Below are 21,994 nucleotides of genomic sequence, written 5' to 3'. Positions count from 1 at the left end.
ATTTCATGGTGTGTTAAATACATCTGAGAAGTGTGAACCTATTCCCCTAAATCCTGTACAGTGTTATAAACCTGTGTTACCGCAAAGAAGAAAAATAAATAAAATTTTAAATTTTCTCTGCATAGTATAGAATTGATATTAAATTCTCTCTGCAATATTCCAGCTTCAGAGATTTTCATTATTTAAGGTTCTTTACATTTACTTATAAATGTTTTTATTCAAATTTTTAAGAAGGTATTTTCCCATTTTTCCAAGTGTTCAATTTTTTTGTTGAAACTTTTGAATTCCTTAATAGATAATTTATTTTCATTCTTCCAATGATAATTATAGTGCATTAATACAAAATGAAATTGTATTGTAATTATATGTGAAGAGCTTGATTCACAACTGAAACACCTTCCAGGAGAAGTTAGCAAATCTCATATTACATGAATTCATTTAAAAATTCCTGTATAATATCAATACCATTTAATAATATTATGATTTATTTTTATTTTCACATCTATGTTGCCAAGATTCTATATTTATAATTATTGCCACTTACTTTTATTTGCAAATAGCAGTTAGTATTTGACAAACATTTTTTTGTTCAGTAAAAAGTGAGTGTATGTTCCAGTGAAAACACAGCATGACTTTACTCCTAATTTTTATTTACTGGTTCTATTTCTATGTAATATTTTTATTTTCACTTGCATTGGGCATGTAATTCTTTTTTTTTAAGATTTATTTATTTATGTATACAAGAGCTGGGGTACAGGTCAGAGATGTGGGGGTGTGTGAAAGGATTCACCAGAGACAGAGTGGGGAACAGAACAGACAGATTGGCCAAAGTGCACTGCTGAGGGGAGCAGTGGGAAAGTCAGGAGAGGTCTGCTGCACCATGTGTGTCACTCCCTGGCCGGGAATCGAACTCTTGCTGCAGTGGCTGCAGAATGCTTCGTAGGTTGAGTCTTGGATTGCTTCATAGGCTGTGTCTTAACTCCTGCACCACTAGGGAGGCCCAAAGGGCATGTACTTCTGTATAGTTAAATGCAAGGACCAACTTCTTTTTAGAATTTCTAAGATTATATAGCTAATCGTTTCTTTCTGCAGAAGTCTTGCACTTAATCCAAATTGCTCAATGTCATAAAATTTGGGATAAGGCTCAGAAATGAAATGATCATAATATATAAAATAAGCCAGATTTCTCCTTCTTTTCATACTTATATGAAACAAGCCATCTTATATACATAGCTGAAATGTTCCCTTTTCCATAATTGCTCTTTCCCCACTTCTCCCTCACAGAGCCCTAGGAAGTTGTTAACTTCAAAAAGTGAGTCCCAGATTCTGGGGATTGATACAAATAAATAGGTTAGCAACTTGTGAGAAATGAAAAGTGAGCCTCCATTATTTGAAGTTATTGTAAGTATCATTAATAAATAGATTTTCAGTTTATCTCTCTGATCGACATGTATTTTATAAACTATTATAATAAAAATGTTTTTGAGAAATTCACTTATTTTGAAAAGTGCTAATAGAAGTTTTTAAAATTTGAGACTTTCATAATTAACTGTAAAACGGGTGCCAGTGGGCAATTTTCATGTCTGTGTAATGTGGGCATATAAATTGCTGTAAGGTGCACAGAATATTTTAATCTCATTCTCAGGACATCCCTTTTCATCCTATTTTTTTTCAGATAAAAAGAATAGGTACTCTTTATTAACTTGCTTTATTTCAAGTGTCATTACAGGAATTCCTGAAGAACCATTATTCAACAAATATAAAATAAATTAAATTATATAGGCTGAGTCTTTGGAAACTGGGGAGAAGCAAATATTATTTAAAAATGAGCAATGATGTAATTTTTTTTTAAAATTAATTATTAATAAAAAAACAAAAAAAAACCCTTTAAAGCCCATTTAGATATTACAACACTTAGAATGTTGAGACAGATGAGTTGATAATGAACTTATTAAGACAAATAATAAAACTGTATAAATAAATAAAAAAAAGAATAAACAGCATATGATAAAGCAATCAAAAGTAGCTCTTGGGCCTCCCTGGTGGCTCAGTGGTTGAGCGCTGGTCTGCTAAGCTGCCCGCAGCCTCTGCGGTGCCGGTTCGAACCCGGCCAGAGGGTGAGGGTCCCACATGGCACGCAGACCTCTCCTGCCGCCCGCTGCTCCCCTCAGCAGTATACTTCATCAGTCTGCCTCCTCTGCTCCCGGCTCTGGCTCTGGTGAATTCTCTCACCCTCCTATGCTTCTGACTCTACCCAGTGCTTATATAAATAAATAAATAAAAATCTTAAAAAAAAAAAAAGTAGCTCTGACAAATTATCTCTTGAAATTATTGTGATTTGAGCAATCTCTCCTCTCAGATAATTAAAAATCTACATAAAAAATATATTTCATTGTTATGAATTGATAAAGATGCACAAGAATATTTTAATCTCATTCACAGCTCATCCTTTTTCAGATATTCCTTTGCGTTCTCATCTTATACAGCCATCCTCAATACAATACTTCACTGTTCTTTTCATATTTTAATTTACTTTCATTGATACTAAGAAAACATTGGACCTGGTTACATAATGAGGAATTGAGATTTTACTAATAAATTTTACTAACGTCAATGTTAATGTTCTAAATATAAAAAATAATAACTACATTAATGTAATAAACAAGTGGAACAAATATAGCTAAGTAGATGAATCAGGTCACTGCCAAATTTGAACAGGCAGCCCAAGATGCCTCAAAATACTTACCAGCAGATGAAATTTTCTAAAAGGAAGCCAGCTGTGAGATACTAACCAACACATAATACATGAAATTATGGGTTTCATGAAAGGCTAATACATCATTGTTCATGATTATATTATCAAATTTTATCATAAAATAAGGATTGGATGCTGATACACAGAATAATAATAAGTATACATCTCTATCAGTACCCAAACATATGTACAAAGAAAAATACTTGGGAGAAATTTATAAAAATGTTGCAACAATTTTAATTGTTTTCATTTTGTTTCTTAAATTTTGTTTTATTCTATGTTTCTCCAGTGAACATGCTTTATGCTTATGATAGCAACATACTATAAATATAAAAGCATTTCATTATGAAAAATAAATCATTCTATCCCTAATGGTTCCAGTAATAGAATGATTCAGTAAAAACTTAAAAACAGTTTCTTCACATCTGCGGTCAAAAATTTAGAAAAAAAGAAAAACAAACCAGGTTCTTTATTAGGTGGTTTCTAAGGTGTAAAACATTACACAGCTGTATTGAGTCCTTGAGCTTTTGTCCTTGGAAGTTTGCCAGTCTTCCTTAGAAATTAGTCCCTCAAGGATGATCAGACATTGCATTATCACCCATCCCCAATATATGAGGTGCCCTGGAATTATCAGCAGGAGACTAAAAGCAACTCTGTTCCACTTATGTTTCCAGTAACACCCTAATATTCTTTACAGACATCACTTCCAGGCAAATTTCCACTTGACTAGGACCTTAAGAAAATTCCTAGGTTGACTGATATTTACATCAGAATAAAATGAGTGCACAAAAACTTAAAAAGCACTTATTTCTAAGTAAACATATACTGTATTTCAGAACTTTTCGACTCAGATGGTTTTCATATTTTATTTCTGAGGAAAATTTTAGGGTGAACAATTTCTAGACTGATAATATTGGAAGAATGCTTTGTTTTTTTCACCAACCTTGGCTCACAGTAAGTATTCCTCTCAAAATTGGAGCATTTTAGTTAGACTCAAATAAAAACAGACACATATCAGAAGTATATGCACACACTTGTCATCTAAATATAGACCTTAAGTGATGCCTGTGCCTGTGGAGACAGAAATACAAGGTTAATGGAATCAGGAACTCCAAGCAATACCAATATCATAGAAAACAATTTTGAGGAAATTTGATTTTGAATGGTTAAATTAGGAAAACATTGGAAATTGGTACTAATATTAATTAGTATTAATTGCACCAATAAGACCCAGAGAATTTCTCTAAGATTGAGGTTTGTCATTAATATTAAATAACATTAGAAGCAAAGGTTTAGTAAATAATGCCTTAAAACCACATTTCTATTATTGTTTTTTATATATAACAGTTTTTCCAGGGTTACTAAAATTAATTATAATGGTGAATATGGTACTCACAGTGATATCATTTAATAGCTCTGACTCTAGATAAATTTCTTGAACGATGCCTTTTCTCTAATCTAAAAAAATAGTTAAAACTAACACCTGCAGTATAATATTCTCACATGTAATAATTACATCAAAAAAAGGAAGCATTTAGAATAATGTCACTTTCATTCCAATTAAGCAACTTGTCTGCTTGTATTACTTCATTTCCAATTTTCAATTTATAGCTATTTCTTTGGCAATAAAACTTATTTTATTCTATCAAATTCTGCAAACCACTCATCATTATTAAACAACTATACATATGACAGGTCATTCATATAAACATAAACATTTTTGTGATTTTTAATTTAGCTATTTATTTTTAATTGAGGTAATTTTGCATTTTGCCACCAGATATTGCCAATATAGTTCAACCTTCCCCAACCCACCCATAGTGCACCACCCATAGTGCATTGGAAAAACAAACCTTTTTGAAGTTATATCTAATAAATATCAACTCTGACTTCTCAACAGGTAAAAGCAGTGGAGCATAATGCATAGATGGAATAACACAGATGTGCCTTACTTCATCCTTATGGGATTGACAGATGCTGAAGACATCCGGTTGCTGCTCTTTGTGCTGTTTCTCATGATATACCTGATCACCGTGCTGGGGAATGCAGGGATGATCATGGTCATCCGTCTGGATGCCCAACTTCACACCCCCATGTATTTTTTCCTCAGTCACCTGTCTTTCATTGACCTCAGTTACTCATCTGTCATCACCCCTAAAACAATAGGGAACTTACTGACTTCCAACAAGAAGATTTCATATGCAAGTTGTTTCACACAAATGTACTTTTTTATCTTGTTGGGTGCTGCTGAATGTTTTCTTCTCTCCTCCATGGCCTATGATCGCTATGTAGCCATCTGCAATCCTCTCCACTACCCGGTTGTCATGTCCACAAGACGCTGTTGCTCCCTTGTCCTCGGGTCTTATTTGGTAGGTTTTACAAATTCCTTAGTCAATGAGATTTGCATGCGTAGATTGCACTTCTGTGACTCCAATGTAATCCATCATTTTTTCTGTGACACATCCCCAGTTATAACCTTGTCTTGCTCTGAAACCCAGGGCACTGAATTCATGATATTCTTTTTTGCTGGCTCCACACTCATGGTTTCTCTTATCACAATATCAGTGTCCTACATGTCCATTCTCTCCACTATCCTGAAAATTAATTCTGCTTCAGGAAAGAGAAAAGCCTTCTCCACCTGTGCCTCGCATCTCATGGCTGTCACCATCTTTTATAGCACTATGATCTTCACTTATTTAAAACCAAGTAAGTCCTACTCCTTGGGAAAGGATCAGGTGGCTTCTGTGTTTTATACGATTGTGACTCCCATGCTGAATCCCCTCATTTATAGCCTTCGTAACAAAGAAGTGAAAAATGCTGTCCTTAGACTTCTGCGGAAGAGAGAGGGCTCCAGGCACTTGAAATAGTGATGCTGAGGTTTTCAGCTCCACTTTTCTTTCTCCCCTACAGGGCATTTCCTTAAGGTCTCTCTGAAATACCTGACTTCTTTCATTTGCTTGTGTTTCTCTTGACCCCTTTCTCACCCATACTGAAGACCTAATATGTTCTTGGGTGTTTCTAGGAGTATGCCTTTAGTAATCTATATTATAATAGAAATAATGAAATAGGTCTCATATATATGCTCAAATTCAAGGACAACTGATGCACAAAATAAGATAATGGAGGCATCATCTTCTATAGTATATCATACCAATTCCCTTGCCTAAGCGAACTTCAGAGATTTTATATTATGCAAAAGAACTCCATTGTCAGCACAAATAAAAAACAGTTTCAGTAATCATTTAATACATTATGTTCAGAAAGAATGTAGTAGAATGAATATGAACACTTGCTTTAGAACAGGGAAACTGGATTTAGATTCTAGATCTTTAGCTATATCACCTTCACTAAGTCACTTGATGTTTATCCTCAGTTCTCTAAACTGTACAAGATCAAAAATAACCCCATGTTCATAGAGTTTTTGTGAAGAGTAAATTGGATGATGGATATAAAGAATTTAAGGCATTTATAATAAATATTTTCCATTAATAAGAAGACTTATTTTCCTGCAATATTTTTAATACAGAGTGTTTTTTTAAGGAATATTCACATGGTTTTATAACCATGTTTTTGACTAACTTAATAGACAAGCACACAAACGACTAAAAAGGAAAATCTCAGTGCTTCACAAATTTCAACTTAACTGATAGATGTTAACATTGCAGGAAATTTAGAAAACATTGATTAAAGTAAAAGAAATAGAATTGCCCTACAATTACTGATTGCTTAGTGTCCATTCTCTAAAATGAAGAGTAATGTAGGTTTTGCATCTATAAGCAAAATTTCTGGTGTACTGTTTTGTAGCTTTCTGTACACTTGCAAGTTTAAACTTTGTTAATTTATTTGTTATTGAAATATTGTGAGATGACTATGTTCTTGTTCTATAAAATAAATCAAGATTCCCATGGAGCATTGCTCTAGACTTGATGTGTTGTAAATTCAGCAATCTATAAATCTGCATACAGTAAAATCTCTCTAGTTTCTGCCTGCTAAACATTTAAAGACCGTATGGTCTCACCCTGTGACAGTTTCATAGCTTCAGTCTCCACTTCTTTGTTGAACATCTGTATATTTCTAAAAACCATCACCTTTCCTTGGTTTCTAAAGTTTGTTATGTTCTTTAAAGTAAATTACTGAATTAAATGCTTCACTTTTTTGTTATACTTATTGAATAGAGAAATGTTATAAAACAATTGAGGTTATGTTGCCACCCATAAAATTTGTCAGGGAGACTGCTCAATTTCCCTTCAATTATTTTTTTTCTCTGCAGAACAAAATAACAAAGGAACAGACTAAACCAAAGTAAACCATACAAATATGACTGCAGAAATGAGGCTACTACGGGGGAGAAAATGAGTGTGGAAAGAGATGTGAGGGAGACCAATGGTCTAGGTTAGGGGTGATTTCATGGTGGGGGTGGTGTGTAACATACATCTGAGAATGTTTGAACCTATTCCCCTTTATCTTTTATGGTGTTGTAGTCCTATGTTACCTCAATAAAGAAAAATTTAAAAAATTAAAAATAAATTTATCTACATATATTTTTAGTGCATGCTTGTATTAATAAAGTGTGTATTTCTCTCAGTAAATCATATTGTAATCATATGTGATTGGCTTGATTCACAAGTGAAACATCTCCCTGGGAGAAGTTAGCATGTTGATATCCAAATCTATATTACATGAATTCCTATTATATATCAGTACCATCTGATGTTATTATGACTTTTATTATTCTGATATCTATATTTTTTAGATAATATATTTACAGATGTTGCCATTTGTTTTTGTTTAGAAATAGAGATAAGTGCTTGACAAACATTTACTGTTCAGTGATATGCCTTTTTTGGCTCCTCCCTTATCTTGTGTGTGTAATGTGTCATTTCATTTATTATGTGCATTTCTATGATGACTAAATGTGTCCTGTTGGTTTGTGTTCACAAAGAGGACAACAGACCCTATGATTCTGTAGTCAACACTTTTGTTGAGGTCATGCTTAATTTAGACTACCCTGTTCTTTTTATAATGAAGTCTAGAACACATTTGTATAATGTTACTGCATATGTATAATACAGTCAACGGCAATATGAAATTTTTGCATCTGTGCTATAGATTCCCTCTTATGTGAGTAGATCACATTTTACATAACCTGTGATTTATTGTAATTTAAGGCTTAGTCTAGTTTATGGCAACATATCAAAAACCTGTCAACAACAAACCACTAATAGTTATAAAGATAGAAATATCAATAAGAAAAAAGATGGACAACCTCTGCCACTTCAAGTTTACTTTGAAGGATTTATGTTCTTGCTCTGTAAATGCTGTGTGTTGAAAGCAGGAAGCAGGGATACTCAAGCACATAGTAGGGGTGTTTTCTGCCCCTAAATTCATGGTGATCATGAACATGGAGGAGTTGTGGCCACTGCAAGGGCATCACAGAGTGGGACGGTCAATGGAAAACACAGGCAAAGATGAATGGGGGAGACCCATACAGATGTGGTGGGGCTTGGTTGTGGGAAGACACCTAGAAAGATGCTTATCTCTTGCTGTTCTTGAATTTACATGTAATCTTGATAATAGTCAGTGCTCAGTCCCTATAATCTATGAGGAAATAAGGAAAATATTTAATGTCTATACCCTGGATAAGATAATAAAAGTGGGAGACATGCATCTTCAGAAACCAGCACAGTGATGACTCCAGGAATTTGGGCACATTACACTGTAATCCAGCAGGAATGGTGTCATGAACAGAGAGAATCAGAAAAAAGAAACATGAGGAGTAAAGCAAAGTCCCTGGGAAGACAGGAAAAGAAGACTGTTACCTATAAAAGGGGCCTCCTGACTTCATCTTGATCTCACACTTACAGATTGCAGAAAAGTGAGAAATAAACTGCTGCAGTTTAAGTTCCCAGTCCATTGGTGCTTGTTTATAACAACTCCAACAATCTAGTACACTCAGTGTCCTTGAGTTTGGGAGAAAGTGTAATTCTTTATTTGTGTCAATTTAATGGTCAGTGTGAAAAATACACCTATTGCCACACCAAATTTTCCCCAATACCCTTTTGGTTGCCTCTTTGACATCTTTGTTCCTTAAACTGTAGATGATGGGATTCAGCATGGGGATCACAATGGTGTAAAATATCGACACTATCATGTCATGGTCCAAAGCATAGCTGGAACTTGGTCTTACGTACATGAAGAGAATTGTTCCATGGTAGATGGACACCCCAGTCAGGTGAGAACCACAGGTAGAGAAGACTTTCCTTCTTCCTTCCGCCGACTTCATTCTCAGGATTGCCAACAGGATGAAACCATAGGAGATCAGGACAATCAAGATAGTGACTATCTCAATTGATCCCACAAAGTAGAAGAGCAGGATCTGGTTTATGTGTGTTTCAGAACAAGAAATAGCAAGGAGAGGGGGGATGTCACAGAAGATGTGTCTGACTTCATTGGATGCGCAGAAGGACAGGCTGAATGTGGCCCCTGTGTGCACAGAAGCATTCAAAATGCCACCAACATAGGAAGCAATTATGAGTGATACATAGACCCTGGGTGACATGCTGACCGAATACAGGAGCGGGTTGTAGATGGCTACATAGCGATCATAAGCCATGGCGGCCAAGAGGAAGCACTCCGTGCTCCCAAAAGTCACAAAGAGAAACATCTGGGTGGCACAGCCAATGAACGAGATGGCCTTGTTCTCTGACAAGAAATTGACCAACATTTTTGGGGTGACAACGGAGGAATAGCAGGCATCCAAGAAGGATAACACACTCAGAAAGTAGTACATTGGCGTGTGGAGCCGGGAATCCCCAATGACCAATATAACCAGCCCCAAATTTCCTATCAGGGTGAACAGATAAATTGCCAGAAACAGTAAAAACAGAAAGACTTGCATCTCAAAATCAGCCATGAAGCCTGTTAATATAAACATAGTGACCTCAGTCACGTTTTTCAGTTGAATCCTGTGTGAATCTAAATGTGAGGGCATTCCCGACATTTCTGTTTTTATTTATGGGTTTAAAGACAATATTTTTGGAAATGGATTTTTTTTTTTAGATAGGAATGTTGAAATCCTTGGCAGTGAAAGAATAGGTAGTGATGAAGTTTGGCTCCAAAGATTGCATTCAACTGCATAAATAAATCAAGGAAAATATGTTATAAAAATGCTGGCTAAATTGATAATGTTAAACATGCCAATATGTGTGTATTAATATTTTCTATTTAATATGAATAAACCTAATCAAATATTGTATCACCTTAATTTTCACAAAGATTAAAGATTATCCATTTTAAAATCTAAAAATATATTAATAACAGTTACACACCTGACTATTTGCCCTATATTTGGATAGTGTGCCTGATATTTCATTGCCTAATATTTGTAATCGTTAATAGGGCAGCCTTCACACATATATCATATAACTGAATTGCATTTAAAAATAAATACTATGTGAAAATATTTTAATTAAAAATGTCTCCAATTGGTCACAAAATGGATTTTATACTAATAGCTGATTCTTCATATGGGACAACCTTTCTGACCGAACGAACTGATATCTTCAAGATCTAGCTACCATCCTGTTTCACTAGTAATTCTTGAACATTCCTGAACAGACAACTAATGTTATTCTGGGGATAGATGCATGTTAACAAAAAGAGAATTATATGTTGTTTTGTTTTGCTTTGCTTTTTTCTTCCTTGAACACACATCACTATACATTCTTTATAGTTTATTTTGCAGTCTGTTATACTGTTTGTGTTTTTCAAATTTTAACTGAATACCAATGTTAGATTTTTCTGTATCCATATATTCATTATCCCTGCAACAAGCTTGGGTTTATTTTTAAGATCTAAATCTAGAAAAGATACCCCATGACTATTTATTTAGTACAGTATAGATTATTAGGGAGTTTTTAAAATGGCTATAAAATAAAAATCGCCCCGTAATTGGTAATAAAGCTAATTATAGAAGCTATTTTTAAAAGAAGAAAGTTACTGCATAAGCTGCAAATTAGCATATTATTTCTGTTATATTTCCCTATCCCAGCAAACTGTTTCTCAATAGAAACAGGACTGTGAAGGAAATGCATTGTGTACAGTAACAACAACAAACAGTTAAAGAGTTACTGGTAACTGGAGGGAACAGTTTTATGATTGAAACAAAATTTAATGTTACATATACATTATTTAGAAGTAAGATTTCTACACAGTAGCTCATTTTTCCTGTAGTATTGACAGACCAAAATGTATTTACATGAAATATTTTTCATGTACATGATCAGGGACCACCAATAATTTACATCCATGCATGCACACCTGCATTTTTGTATTAACTGAGACCTTTGGGCATTTAGAAAGAATGGATAAGTCAGCTTAAAATTTTCCTTAAAAGAAGAAAGCTGAAAGACTTTCTCAGAACCATGTGGAAGATATTTCTAATACAAAGAATGAATAACCTCTTAGATATGGGGATACAAAACAAAAACAATGTTCATTTAATCCTTAGAAAATTGGAGACTTAAAACATGCAAGTAGGCAAAATATCAACTTCTGTGTAAGGTCAGAAAATTCACACATTGCGTATAAGAACACATCTGTACACAAATGTTTTAGAATTATTTAGAATTGATAGTTGAGTTTGAAAATTTTATCAATAAAAATAGCTTATTAAAGCATCAATAATAAAACTTTTTATTAATATATTTTTGGACATCACAAAAATTCATTTCTGTTTTAAAAATTAATTATTCTATTTGTCCTCCACTTTGGACTCAGTCTCTCTCTCTCTCTCTTTCTCTCTCTCTCTCTCAAGAATCCAAAATATATATAAAAAAATGTTTACCAAGAGTTTCAGGGATGAAACAATAACTGGAATAGAGGAAGCACAGTGAAGAACACTTTATGCAAGAACATTTTGAAAGCTCTACCAATTGGAGATCTCGCACACGAATCCATTAGAAAGTGTATGCTGATTGACAAACATCTGACAAAGCTCGGCAAGTTTGCAATTCTAATCTTAACTGATATGTGTGAGATGAGAAAATTGTGGATGACTAAGAATGTGATATTTGGACTCTAAAATGTATTAAACTCTCAGAGTCAGCACCCGGTGACAGAGTTCCTTAGAAAAGTAATTTTTAACCTATCAAACCAAAGAATAACTATGATTGACCCAAATTTTCAAGTTTATCTTATTTCATTACATGAACATAATGTGATTTTAAAGTATTTATGAGATTTATTGAAATGTTTAATTAAACTGTCAATATTATTAAAAGGATGCCTATTCACTAAATAGGTCTTCCCAATGTTACTTAACAATAAAAAATAAATAGTTATGTAATCAGGTTTTCATTAAGCTATTGAGCAAAGAATGGGCACCAAACCAGAAACTAAGTACTACCTCTTTTAGTCACACATACACACACACACACACACGTAATGACCCTCAATGTAGAGTATTTATTTATATATATATATGCATATGTATATATATTTATATAATTTGCCATATGAATTTTACTATATATATTAAAATTCCATCGTATGAAGTTAAATCCTGTGAATCCCAATATTCTTGGTGCCTGACCCTTTAAATAAATACATGTTTTGTCATGCATTTTGATGTAGGGCTTGTCAGCAGAATAATAGTATGTTCCCTTAAAATCCTCCTGATAATGCCATGTACAATAATTTTCTTATAACTTTTGATTTCTCAGAATTTATGTGGAGTGCAACAAGGTGGCTTATGGATGAAGGTATATTTTAACCCAAATCATGCCCCATATGAGCAATTATCTACTTCAGCATATGGTACTGGAAAAATGATAGGCAAAAACCACGGGTTTACCTACTTCTTCCAAGATGTTTTTTGAACAGATTTTTCTAAGTGATATTTAAGGAAATGAGCAGTGATTGTATTTACAGCTATCTGATTTCACCTTAAGATACAGACCAGAGAGACAAAAAATTTAAACACTGCATTTTTAATAAAATATGAACACTCTGGTAGACTAAAGTAAATCAGTTGCTCATCTGTAATAAAGTATCAAGTCTTAAAATACTAAACACCCATGAGAACAGAATTACAAACAATGAGATGAAAGAAAATTAGGATTGCAGCTACCATCTGCTATGAAGTGACTACTAACAATTAGAAAATTTGTACACATGTTTTGTAATCTATATATAACTTGCAATTTAAGTGATGCAGCATCCTTATATAGATGAGAAAACCGAGAACAAGCCTGAACAATTACTTAACTAAGTCACAAGATTAGTAAATGCAAAAGTCAGGATTGATTATATTTCCTGCCCTGCACTTTACATCATTTGCATTGAATGTTAGCCTATATGTGGTCATATGCCAAAAGTCTGGAAATATTTTCTCCCAGAAACAGCACAAAATAACTACCTAGTATATTTGAAATCTTTTGAAAAGTCATCTATCTTAAGTAGACCATGATATTAAAAAAGCAAAAACTGAAGTGACTTCTTGATCAAATAGCTAATTGTAAAATGAATTTTCAATTTATTTATATATCTTCATGAGAAAAAAAAATATGATCCCTAAATCCCATATAGCAATGATGGATTGATAGTTAATATCATTCTATTTAACACTTTTCCCTAAAGTTGTATTATAGTCCTTCTTTCTACCACCTAAAATCTGTTATCTTCCTGAAGGAAATTAAATAAGATTTCTAACTTACAAATCTTCTAAGGACCCAGGTATGTAGAGACATGTTCCTCTTATTCTTGCTGTGTTCCTAAAATTCCCTCATTCAATTTTTTAATTCAATTCAAAGTTATTAGACATTCTATCTCAGATTTAAATTTTAAAGCATAGACTCTAATTAGAGATTCAGAGTTTTCTCCTGAAATACATTGTGATAAAAATATCTTTCATTTTACCTGTGGAAATGAGCTGCCCATTCAATTAAGAAACTCTGAGTAGTAAGCATTGGGACTCTTATAGCAGATTCCCGAGCTGTTCTCAAAGTCCACAGGGATGCTTCACAGAGAAAACACTAATTGTCTTCTGGGAAAGAAATATGACAGGAGAATTTCATTTTTTCAGTAAACAAATGAATCATTCTGGAGCAATGAACTGCATGCTAAAGTAAATGCATGAATACACTTTAGGCTCTGGTATAAAATGACCCTCAATGTAAAGAGTACTTGCTTAAGATTGGAAAGGAAATTTGATACAGGATATTGTCCTAGCTCTGATACTATGTACCATTGAGTTGATAACTTCAAATCTTTGAAACCCAATTTATTCTTTCTCAGAATAGAATCTATTTACTTTTCTAAAAAATATTATAATATGATCAAATATTATAATATGAATATAATATTATAGTATAATATGAATATAAATTATTATAAATCATCAATATAAATATAAATTAATATAAATATTATAGATTATATATAAATAATATAGTATTATAATATTATTAATATAAATATTATAATATGAATATAAATGTATTCATAATGAAAAATAGTATGAATGCATAAGCTATAACAGAATTTACAATCCTTTATTAAAGATTACTGCATTTAAACTTTTAAAGATCTATTATTTCTAAGTGATATGCAAAATAAATTCAAAGTCACTGAGAGATTGAGGGGATTTAATATATGATACTTAAATAAGAAACAATTGCAGCAGCAGCAGAGATGGGACAGTACACAGATGACTTTAATATTCTATGTCAGAAGCCGTTAGTATATTAGACATCGGGAAGATAGAAAACTTAAGTTTTTTGAGTTGTACAGGCAATTGTTCTATACTGAGGATCCCATACACCAGTCTATAGATTGGAAGTCTAAGTCACACCTCCAGAGGTTCTAACATAGTAGCTAGGGAATGTTGATTATGGAATCTAAATTTAAAAGGAAGAAAGAAGGACAAAAATAAAAGTAGGAGGGAGGGAAGAAGAGCAGGGGGAGGAAAGAAAGACTGATACACATCATAAAATGAACATAGACCTAGAAATAGATCATTTGGGATTACATTTAATGTATAGTTTCTATGCTCATAATTGGGTGTGTATCAGTCTTCCTAGTGTATGGGATCCTCAGTATAGAACAATTGCCTGTACAACTCAAAAAGCTTAAGTTTTCTATATTCCCAATGTCTAATATACTAACGGCTTCTGACATAGAATATTATTATTTTTCTTTTTTTTTTTAAAGATTTATTTATTTATTTACATAAGCACTGGGTACAGTCAGACGCACAGGAGGCTGAGAGAATTCACCAGAGCCAGAGTGGGGAACAGAACAGGCAGACTGACGAAGTACACTGCTGAGGGGAGCAGCGGATGTGGCAGGAGAGGTCTGCACGCCATGTGGTACCCTCACCAGTGGCCGGGGATCAAACTGGTGCTGCACAGGCTGTGGGCAGCTTTGCAGCCCAACACTCAACTGCTGCACCACCAGGGGAGGCTGACATAGAATATTAAAGTCATCTGTGTACTGTCCCATCTCTGCTGCAATTGTTTCTTATTTAGGTATCATATATTAAATCCTCTCAATCTCATTTTAAAAATTATCAAGCTGTGTATATATGATATATGTATTGATACTTTATGTATATCATCTTCAATAAAATTTAAAAAGGAACCCAAAGCACAAGAAATATCACTTCATACATGTTGGAATGGCTATTATTAGAAATATAAGAAATGTCTACTGCTGAGAAGATGTGGAGAAAAGGGAATCTTCATACATCATTTGTGAAGATGTAAATTGGTCTCCTTTGATGAAACTTGCTTTTCCAGTATCTGCCATACTCAACTAATGTACTTCTCTGCATACTTTGTAACCCTCACAAAAGTTATCTTTGCTGCATACTTCTTAGGTCCTCAGTAACCCACAGCACTATTTCAGCAGCTCACAATCTCTTTGTGACACTATGATTGAGTCTTGGTAAGAATGTGAAGCAGGTGGAAAACTGAAGAAAAATTAAAATTTTACTGAATCTTCCTTGCCTACCAATATTAAATGTGTCTGTCTTGGTCCTAGGGAGGGTGTGTGTTGTATGTGTGTAACTGTGCATGTATATGCCTACCTATCTATGAATAGTAGATATTTTTGTTTAATCTGAGTGAGCTATTGTCTATGAATACATGCTTTCCATGACATTATCTTACTTATTACCTTGAAAGACAATCTTTTGAAAAGCTCAAAATATACACTTCATTCATTCAAATCTAACCCTTAATAATTTGAACAGAGTCAATGTATAATGAATTTGGTTGACTATAAACTCATCTGTTAGAGTCTGTGAAGTGTATATTGTTTTACATTACTGTGGTTTACTATATTTACTGATTGTTGCAATCTAAAACTGTCTTAATTTGCCAGGAGGATGAAACTGGTTCTCAGAGAATTTAGTGCTAACCCAACATCATAACCATAAGAATAGGTCTTTATCTTAAGATTTATTATCTAGTGTCAAAACATATGTATTTTCTTTTTTTAGGCAACAGTTTAAACCAGAGACAAAATAAGTTTATTCATTTTGTAAATATGACATGTAATACATTATTCCAGCATCACCTGCTCTTTTATTGTTGAGTAAATCACCACATTGCTATTTTGAAACAAATTAATTGGAACATATTCCCCTTGGGCACCTCCTTTGGGTTTTATCAACAGTTGAGTAAGAGATATAAGCAATTTAAATGAACCGTATTCCTAATGTATCTAACTACACTTGCTGTTCCACAGGTAAGAGGTATTTTCAGAAGATTTGCTAAATATTTAAGGAAGTAGAATCTAAAATATCAAGGGCAAATGTGTTATAAGTTCCTCAGTACTAAACTTTTTATTGTTGCCCATTGTATAAGTGAATAAAATTCATTCTTCTCAATCTGATATATGCAGGGTTTGTCTAAGAATTAAAAAACAAGTCTTAAAATACAGCATGGAAAATTGAAAATACTTAATTTATCTTTGTAGAATGAAGCAGAATTCTGCAAATGGATTGCATACTTTTATTTTCCTGACAGAAGAAGGCAGACCAATTCAAAGTAAAATAATCAGGAAGTTGATCAATAAAAGAGAGGAAAAGCACTGACCTACTTAACTACCTTTGGGTTTATATTTTGATATAACTAGGAAAACAATTATTATTTAAATCTAATTTTGTTAAATTAATCTAACAATCTAATCTTAGATCATTTAATCTAATTTTCTTTCTACACAACGTAGATGTTTCAGAATGCTACTTAGTTAATGATGTTTCTCTAGCCTTAATGGTTTAAAAAAATATCCAAATGTACCCCAAATCATGGTCAGTTTCATTTCAATGGAGGAGGTAAAAGGGGAAGTCAGTGGTAGAATGAAGCCAGTGGTAGAATGAAAAAAGGCAATGAACTTGCAGACACTTTGAAAGAGGGCATGGGATTGAATCTTGTCTCTGACACTAGCTTGAGACTTGCCATAAACATGAAATAACATGTGCGAAAGTCTATTCCTATAGTAAGCACAGGCCTGTTATTTCTCTTCTTTGCAAATGTACCTTGGGCTCAATATTGAGGCAAATATCTTTGTAATATTCTGACTTCTCAAGTTTCTGACATCTCAAATATCCTGCAGCTTGAATCTCTTATAGCTGGATATATGACAATAAAATGAACTGTAATACACTATATGAATAAAAACTATCCTCCAACTAGTGTCATTTTATGCACTAATAATGGACCTTTGAATTCAGATTCATGAACTTTGATTTTATAGGGAGTGGCATCTACCATCGACCCACCATCTTGTCACTGTATCCTGAGCAGTTGCAGGGAAATTATGCATTACCAAGAAATAAAAGTGAGGACAAACTTCACTTTCCTTGAATTTCAATATGCTCAATTTTGTCATAGTACTCTTAATGGCAATTTTATGAATACGTGCAAGATTACTCCATGAAACGCCAACATGAGAAATATCACAGAAGTCAAAATATTTGTCCTAATGGGCTTCACAGACAAGCTTGAAGTACAGATGATCTTATTCTTCCTGTTTCTAGCAATTTACCTGTTTACTATGGTGGGAAATTTGGGATTGGTTTTATTGGTGATTGGAGATTCGAGGCTTCATAACCCCATGTACTATTTTCTGAGTGTGTTATCATCTGTGGATGCTTGCTTTGCCTCAGTAATTACCCCAAATATGTTAATCGATTTTATGTCAAAGAATAAAGTCATTTCATTCCTTGGGTGTGCAATGCAGATGTTTCTCGCTGTGACTTTTGGGACCACAGAAAGCTTCCTCTTGGCCGTCATGGCTTATGATCGCTATGTAGCCATCTACAATCCGCTCCTGTATTCAGTCAGCATGTCACCTAGGGTCTATGTATCACTCATAATTGCTTCCTATGTTGGTGGCATTTTGAATGCTTCTGTGCACACAGGGGTCACATTCAGCCTGTCTTTCTGTGCATCCAATGAAATTAGGCATGTCTTTTGTGACATCCCTCCTCTACTCTCTATTTCTTGTTCTGACACACACATAAACCAGGTTTTACTCTTCTACTTTGTGGGATCTATTGAGATAATTGCTATTTTGATTGTCCTGATCTCATATGGTTTCATCTTGCTGGCAATCCTGAGGATGAAGTCTCCGGAAGGAAGGAGGAAAGTCTTCTCTACCTGTGGCTCTCACATGACTGGGGTATCCATCTATCATGGAACAATCCTTTTCATGTACATGAGACCGAGTTCCAGCTATGCTTTGGACTATGACATGATAGTGTCAATATTTTACACCATTGTGATCCCCATGCTGAATCCCATCATCTACAGTTTAAGGAACAAAGATGTAAAACAGGCAATGAAAAAAGTGTTTGGTAAAAATTGGTTTCTCAATAAAGTATATTCTTCACACTGACAATAAAACTGTAAACGAGTTAAAAATATGGTCCATTATCTCCATATCAAGAATATTTTACATTGTTGTATCTTTTTATTCTTAATGGATATTTTTTATATAAAAGTAGGAGTCACATCTGCAACTATGCAGTTTCCACATATGCAGAAAACCCGTTATCCACTTGCTTCTGATTTAACGCATTCTGAGATACATATGTGTGCATGAACACACATGTAAACATACATGTACGTGTGTGCTGACAGAATGCAGAAGTTTGCTAGAGCTGCCATAAGAGAACACTACATCTGGTGGGTTACACAGCAAGCAATTATTTTTCACTGTTCTGGATTCTCCCAATCTGAAGTCAAGGGGAAAACAAGGTCAATCTCTTCTGAGACATTTCTCCTGGCCTTTGTAGATGGCAGTTATTGCCTCTTCACTTCCAGTGTCTGTGTCCTTATATCTTCTTATAGATATACTAGTTATATTGAGTTAACACCAAACCGAAAACATTTATTTTAGTTACCTTCACAGAACTAATATCCAAACACAGTCAGATTTTGAGGTAAAGGAATTGAGATCTTAGCATATGAATATTGGTATGTTTTATATGTGATCTCTTTCATCTGTTGGTTTAGGATTAGCAGAACTTAAGTGGATGGCATGGTATGTTGCCATTATTTGAGGGGTTGTGAACTATACTTCTAAATTTTATGCATTATTGTTAACCAATGTTGCTTTAAGAAAAGAAAAAAAATATGTATAACATGTATAGTGTTAACTTTCATCTCTATATGATCAGTATTGGATAGAGACAGACAGTTGGAAATACAAGTAAATTTTTACTGGGAAGGTTTCCTTTGGAAGATTCTTTACACAGTTATCCACATGATTCCTTCCTTGAATATCATTTCTTTTGTGAGACCTCTTGGACTATATTATGATCATTGCAATTCACTTCCTTTACATCTCATATTTCTTCTTTCTTAAATGCAATCATTACAAGTATCACTACATTACATAATGTGCATTTTAATTTCCTTAACTTGTATTTGACTTATTTCTAATCTAGTGCAGAATCTAGACCAATGGCTGAGCTGTATTGTTACTCTAAATTTTCCCTAAGTGAATAAATATTTGTGTGGTGTTCAGATATCTAAAGTGCTAACTTCTGCCAGAGTGGAAAGGTTTCACTTACAGCTAGTCAAGTGCACATAAAGGAGACACCATTAAAACAATGTAAATATATGATTCCATTGGCAGTAAAGGGTGGAAGGTTCTGAACTTCTTGGCAAGTCCCAGAAGCCTGGCAGGCAGGGCAGGTGTGATGCATCACAGGGAGTTCCTGGCTGCTGTCTGCAAGAAGGGGAAATGATAGTGTCAGGTGGATCTCACCAAAATCTGGAGAAACTTTAGGACCATAGCCATGAAGTACATCTGTTCTCAAATTGAATTATTCTATGCCTATATTTATACCACTTTTTAGATTGTCACTCACATGTCTGCTTACAAATGTCTTCCTGAACAAATGGTTCCTTTTAAGTTGAGAAGTGAAGTTTCTCTGTCAATTGTTCCCAGCCTTCTACTAGTGAGGGTTCTACAATGGTAATATATATACATAATATCTTAATAAATCAGGGTCATGACAATATCAATCAATTCACATACATAGGAAACTGTTAACATTTCATTCAATTCAATTAAGACACATGTAAGAGATAGAACTTTCTAAGTAATGTTAATTATCCCAGATTTTCTAGTTCATTATTTCCTTGTAAAATTATTTCTCTTTGCCATTTGTCTATTTTGCTGTTATTTCTTGCTTTCTGAATTGGAGTTGGACTTTCCAATGAAGGCTCTGTTGTGGCATCTCTCATTTTTAAATATGTCTGCTTTTCAATAGGAAAATAAAGTATATAAGGGTCTATTCATACTTGTGCCACTTCTAATTATTTAAGAAACAAAGATGTAAAAGAAGTAATGAAAAATTTATGGAGAGAAATCTGTTCATAAGCAAGTACTTTTTAGCATTGGCTAAAAATGCAAGGAATGTTTGATGTCAGTCTGTGTCTCTGCACATAGGGACTAGACAGGAAAGTGTCTTGCATTCAGCTAATAGTACTTCTCTAATTTTGAATGTTTCCAAATAAAGCATTTTGCCCTTACTTTTAATTCTATCATTCTGAAATAATTTGTCCTATATTTCTTTTTTAAAAATGTGAAAAAAGGGCCTCCCCGGTGGCGCAGCGGTTGAGCGCTGGGTTGCGAAGCTGCCCGCGGTGCCTGCGAAGCTGGTTTGATCCCCGGCTGCTCCCCGGCCACCAGAAGAGGGTCCCACAAGGCGCACAAACCTCTCCTGCCTCCTGCTGCTCCCCTCAGCAGTGTATTTCGGTCCTTCTGTCTGCTCTGCTCCCTGCTCTGGCTCTGGTGAATTCTCTCACCCTCCTGTGCTTCTGACTGTACCCAGTGCATGTATAAACAAAACAAACAAATAAATAAATAAAACATGCCTCTCTATTAAAAAAAAATTAAAAATGTAAAAAATATATTTTATTTTATAGTTTTATTAGGTGCATTTAGAATTGCTATATATATGTTTACTTTAGAATTTGGGCTTTGTCCTAAAGATCATGTTATAAATATATCACACACAAATATATCACACACAATCATATATATATATATATATATATATATATATATATCTCATTGACGACAGGGAACACATTCATCTCACAATGTTTCAATGACAAAGGATATAACAAATTTTAATTTGCAAGTATACAAAAGGTGCAAAAAATATATTAGAAACACCAGGAGTTTTACTTATATATGCAAAACCCACATAACTTCATCTATATAAAAGTAAAGACACTATGCAGTCAGTAATTCTAGGGCATTTCTATTTCCTTATTTTTTCAATATTTTCTAAGTTTTCACCAATGGTAAATCTACCAGCAAATCCAAATTTATGAAGCATTAAGATATTTATTTCCTTTTTAGTTGTTTGTGTGCTTATATTAAATTAATCAAAAGAGATTTATAAAACACTGCATAAACTGTGTAGTGGAGAGGATAGCATTTATAAAATGTTCTTATTTTATTTTATATATTTTTACATATTTTTTTTGTTTTTGCACAATGTACGCATTTTCATCTTGGTTATAGTCCCCATACAATTCCCACCCCCCTTGTTTTGATTCTACTCCCTCCTCACCCCCCCTCCATAGTGTGTCTCTGGTTTATAGTTGTTTGTTGACTTTGATTTTTATTTGATGTAGTCCCAGCTGTTTGTCTTTGCCTTTACTATCACTGCTTTGGGTGATGTGTCTTTAAAGATATTACTGAGGTGTA

General features: G+C 33.8%; 1 protein-coding gene across 1 annotated transcript; it reads left to right on the top strand.

The window, feature by feature from the left end:
* Positions 1–4,674: 4,674 nt before the first annotated feature.
* Positions 4,675–18,658, top strand: LOC311168648 (uncharacterized protein; the record flags this gene model as incomplete). The annotated part of the gene is made up of 4 exons (XM_084230279.1): positions 4,675–5,609; positions 7,924–8,066; positions 8,854–8,987; positions 17,699–18,658. 4 exons carry the CDS (start codon positions 4,675–4,677, stop codon positions 18,656–18,658), a joined length of 2,172 nt encoding a protein of 723 aa, XP_084086405.1.
* Positions 18,659–21,994: the final 3,336 nt, after the last annotated feature.

This window comes from Talpa europaea (assembly GCF_964194135.1).
Source record: "Talpa europaea genome assembly, chromosome: 1".
NCBI classification, from domain to species: Eukaryota; Metazoa; Chordata; class Mammalia; order Eulipotyphla; family Talpidae; genus Talpa; species Talpa europaea.
The sequence above is the reverse complement of the archived record's forward strand: the minus strand, read 5'-3'. Positions and strand labels throughout refer to the sequence as shown.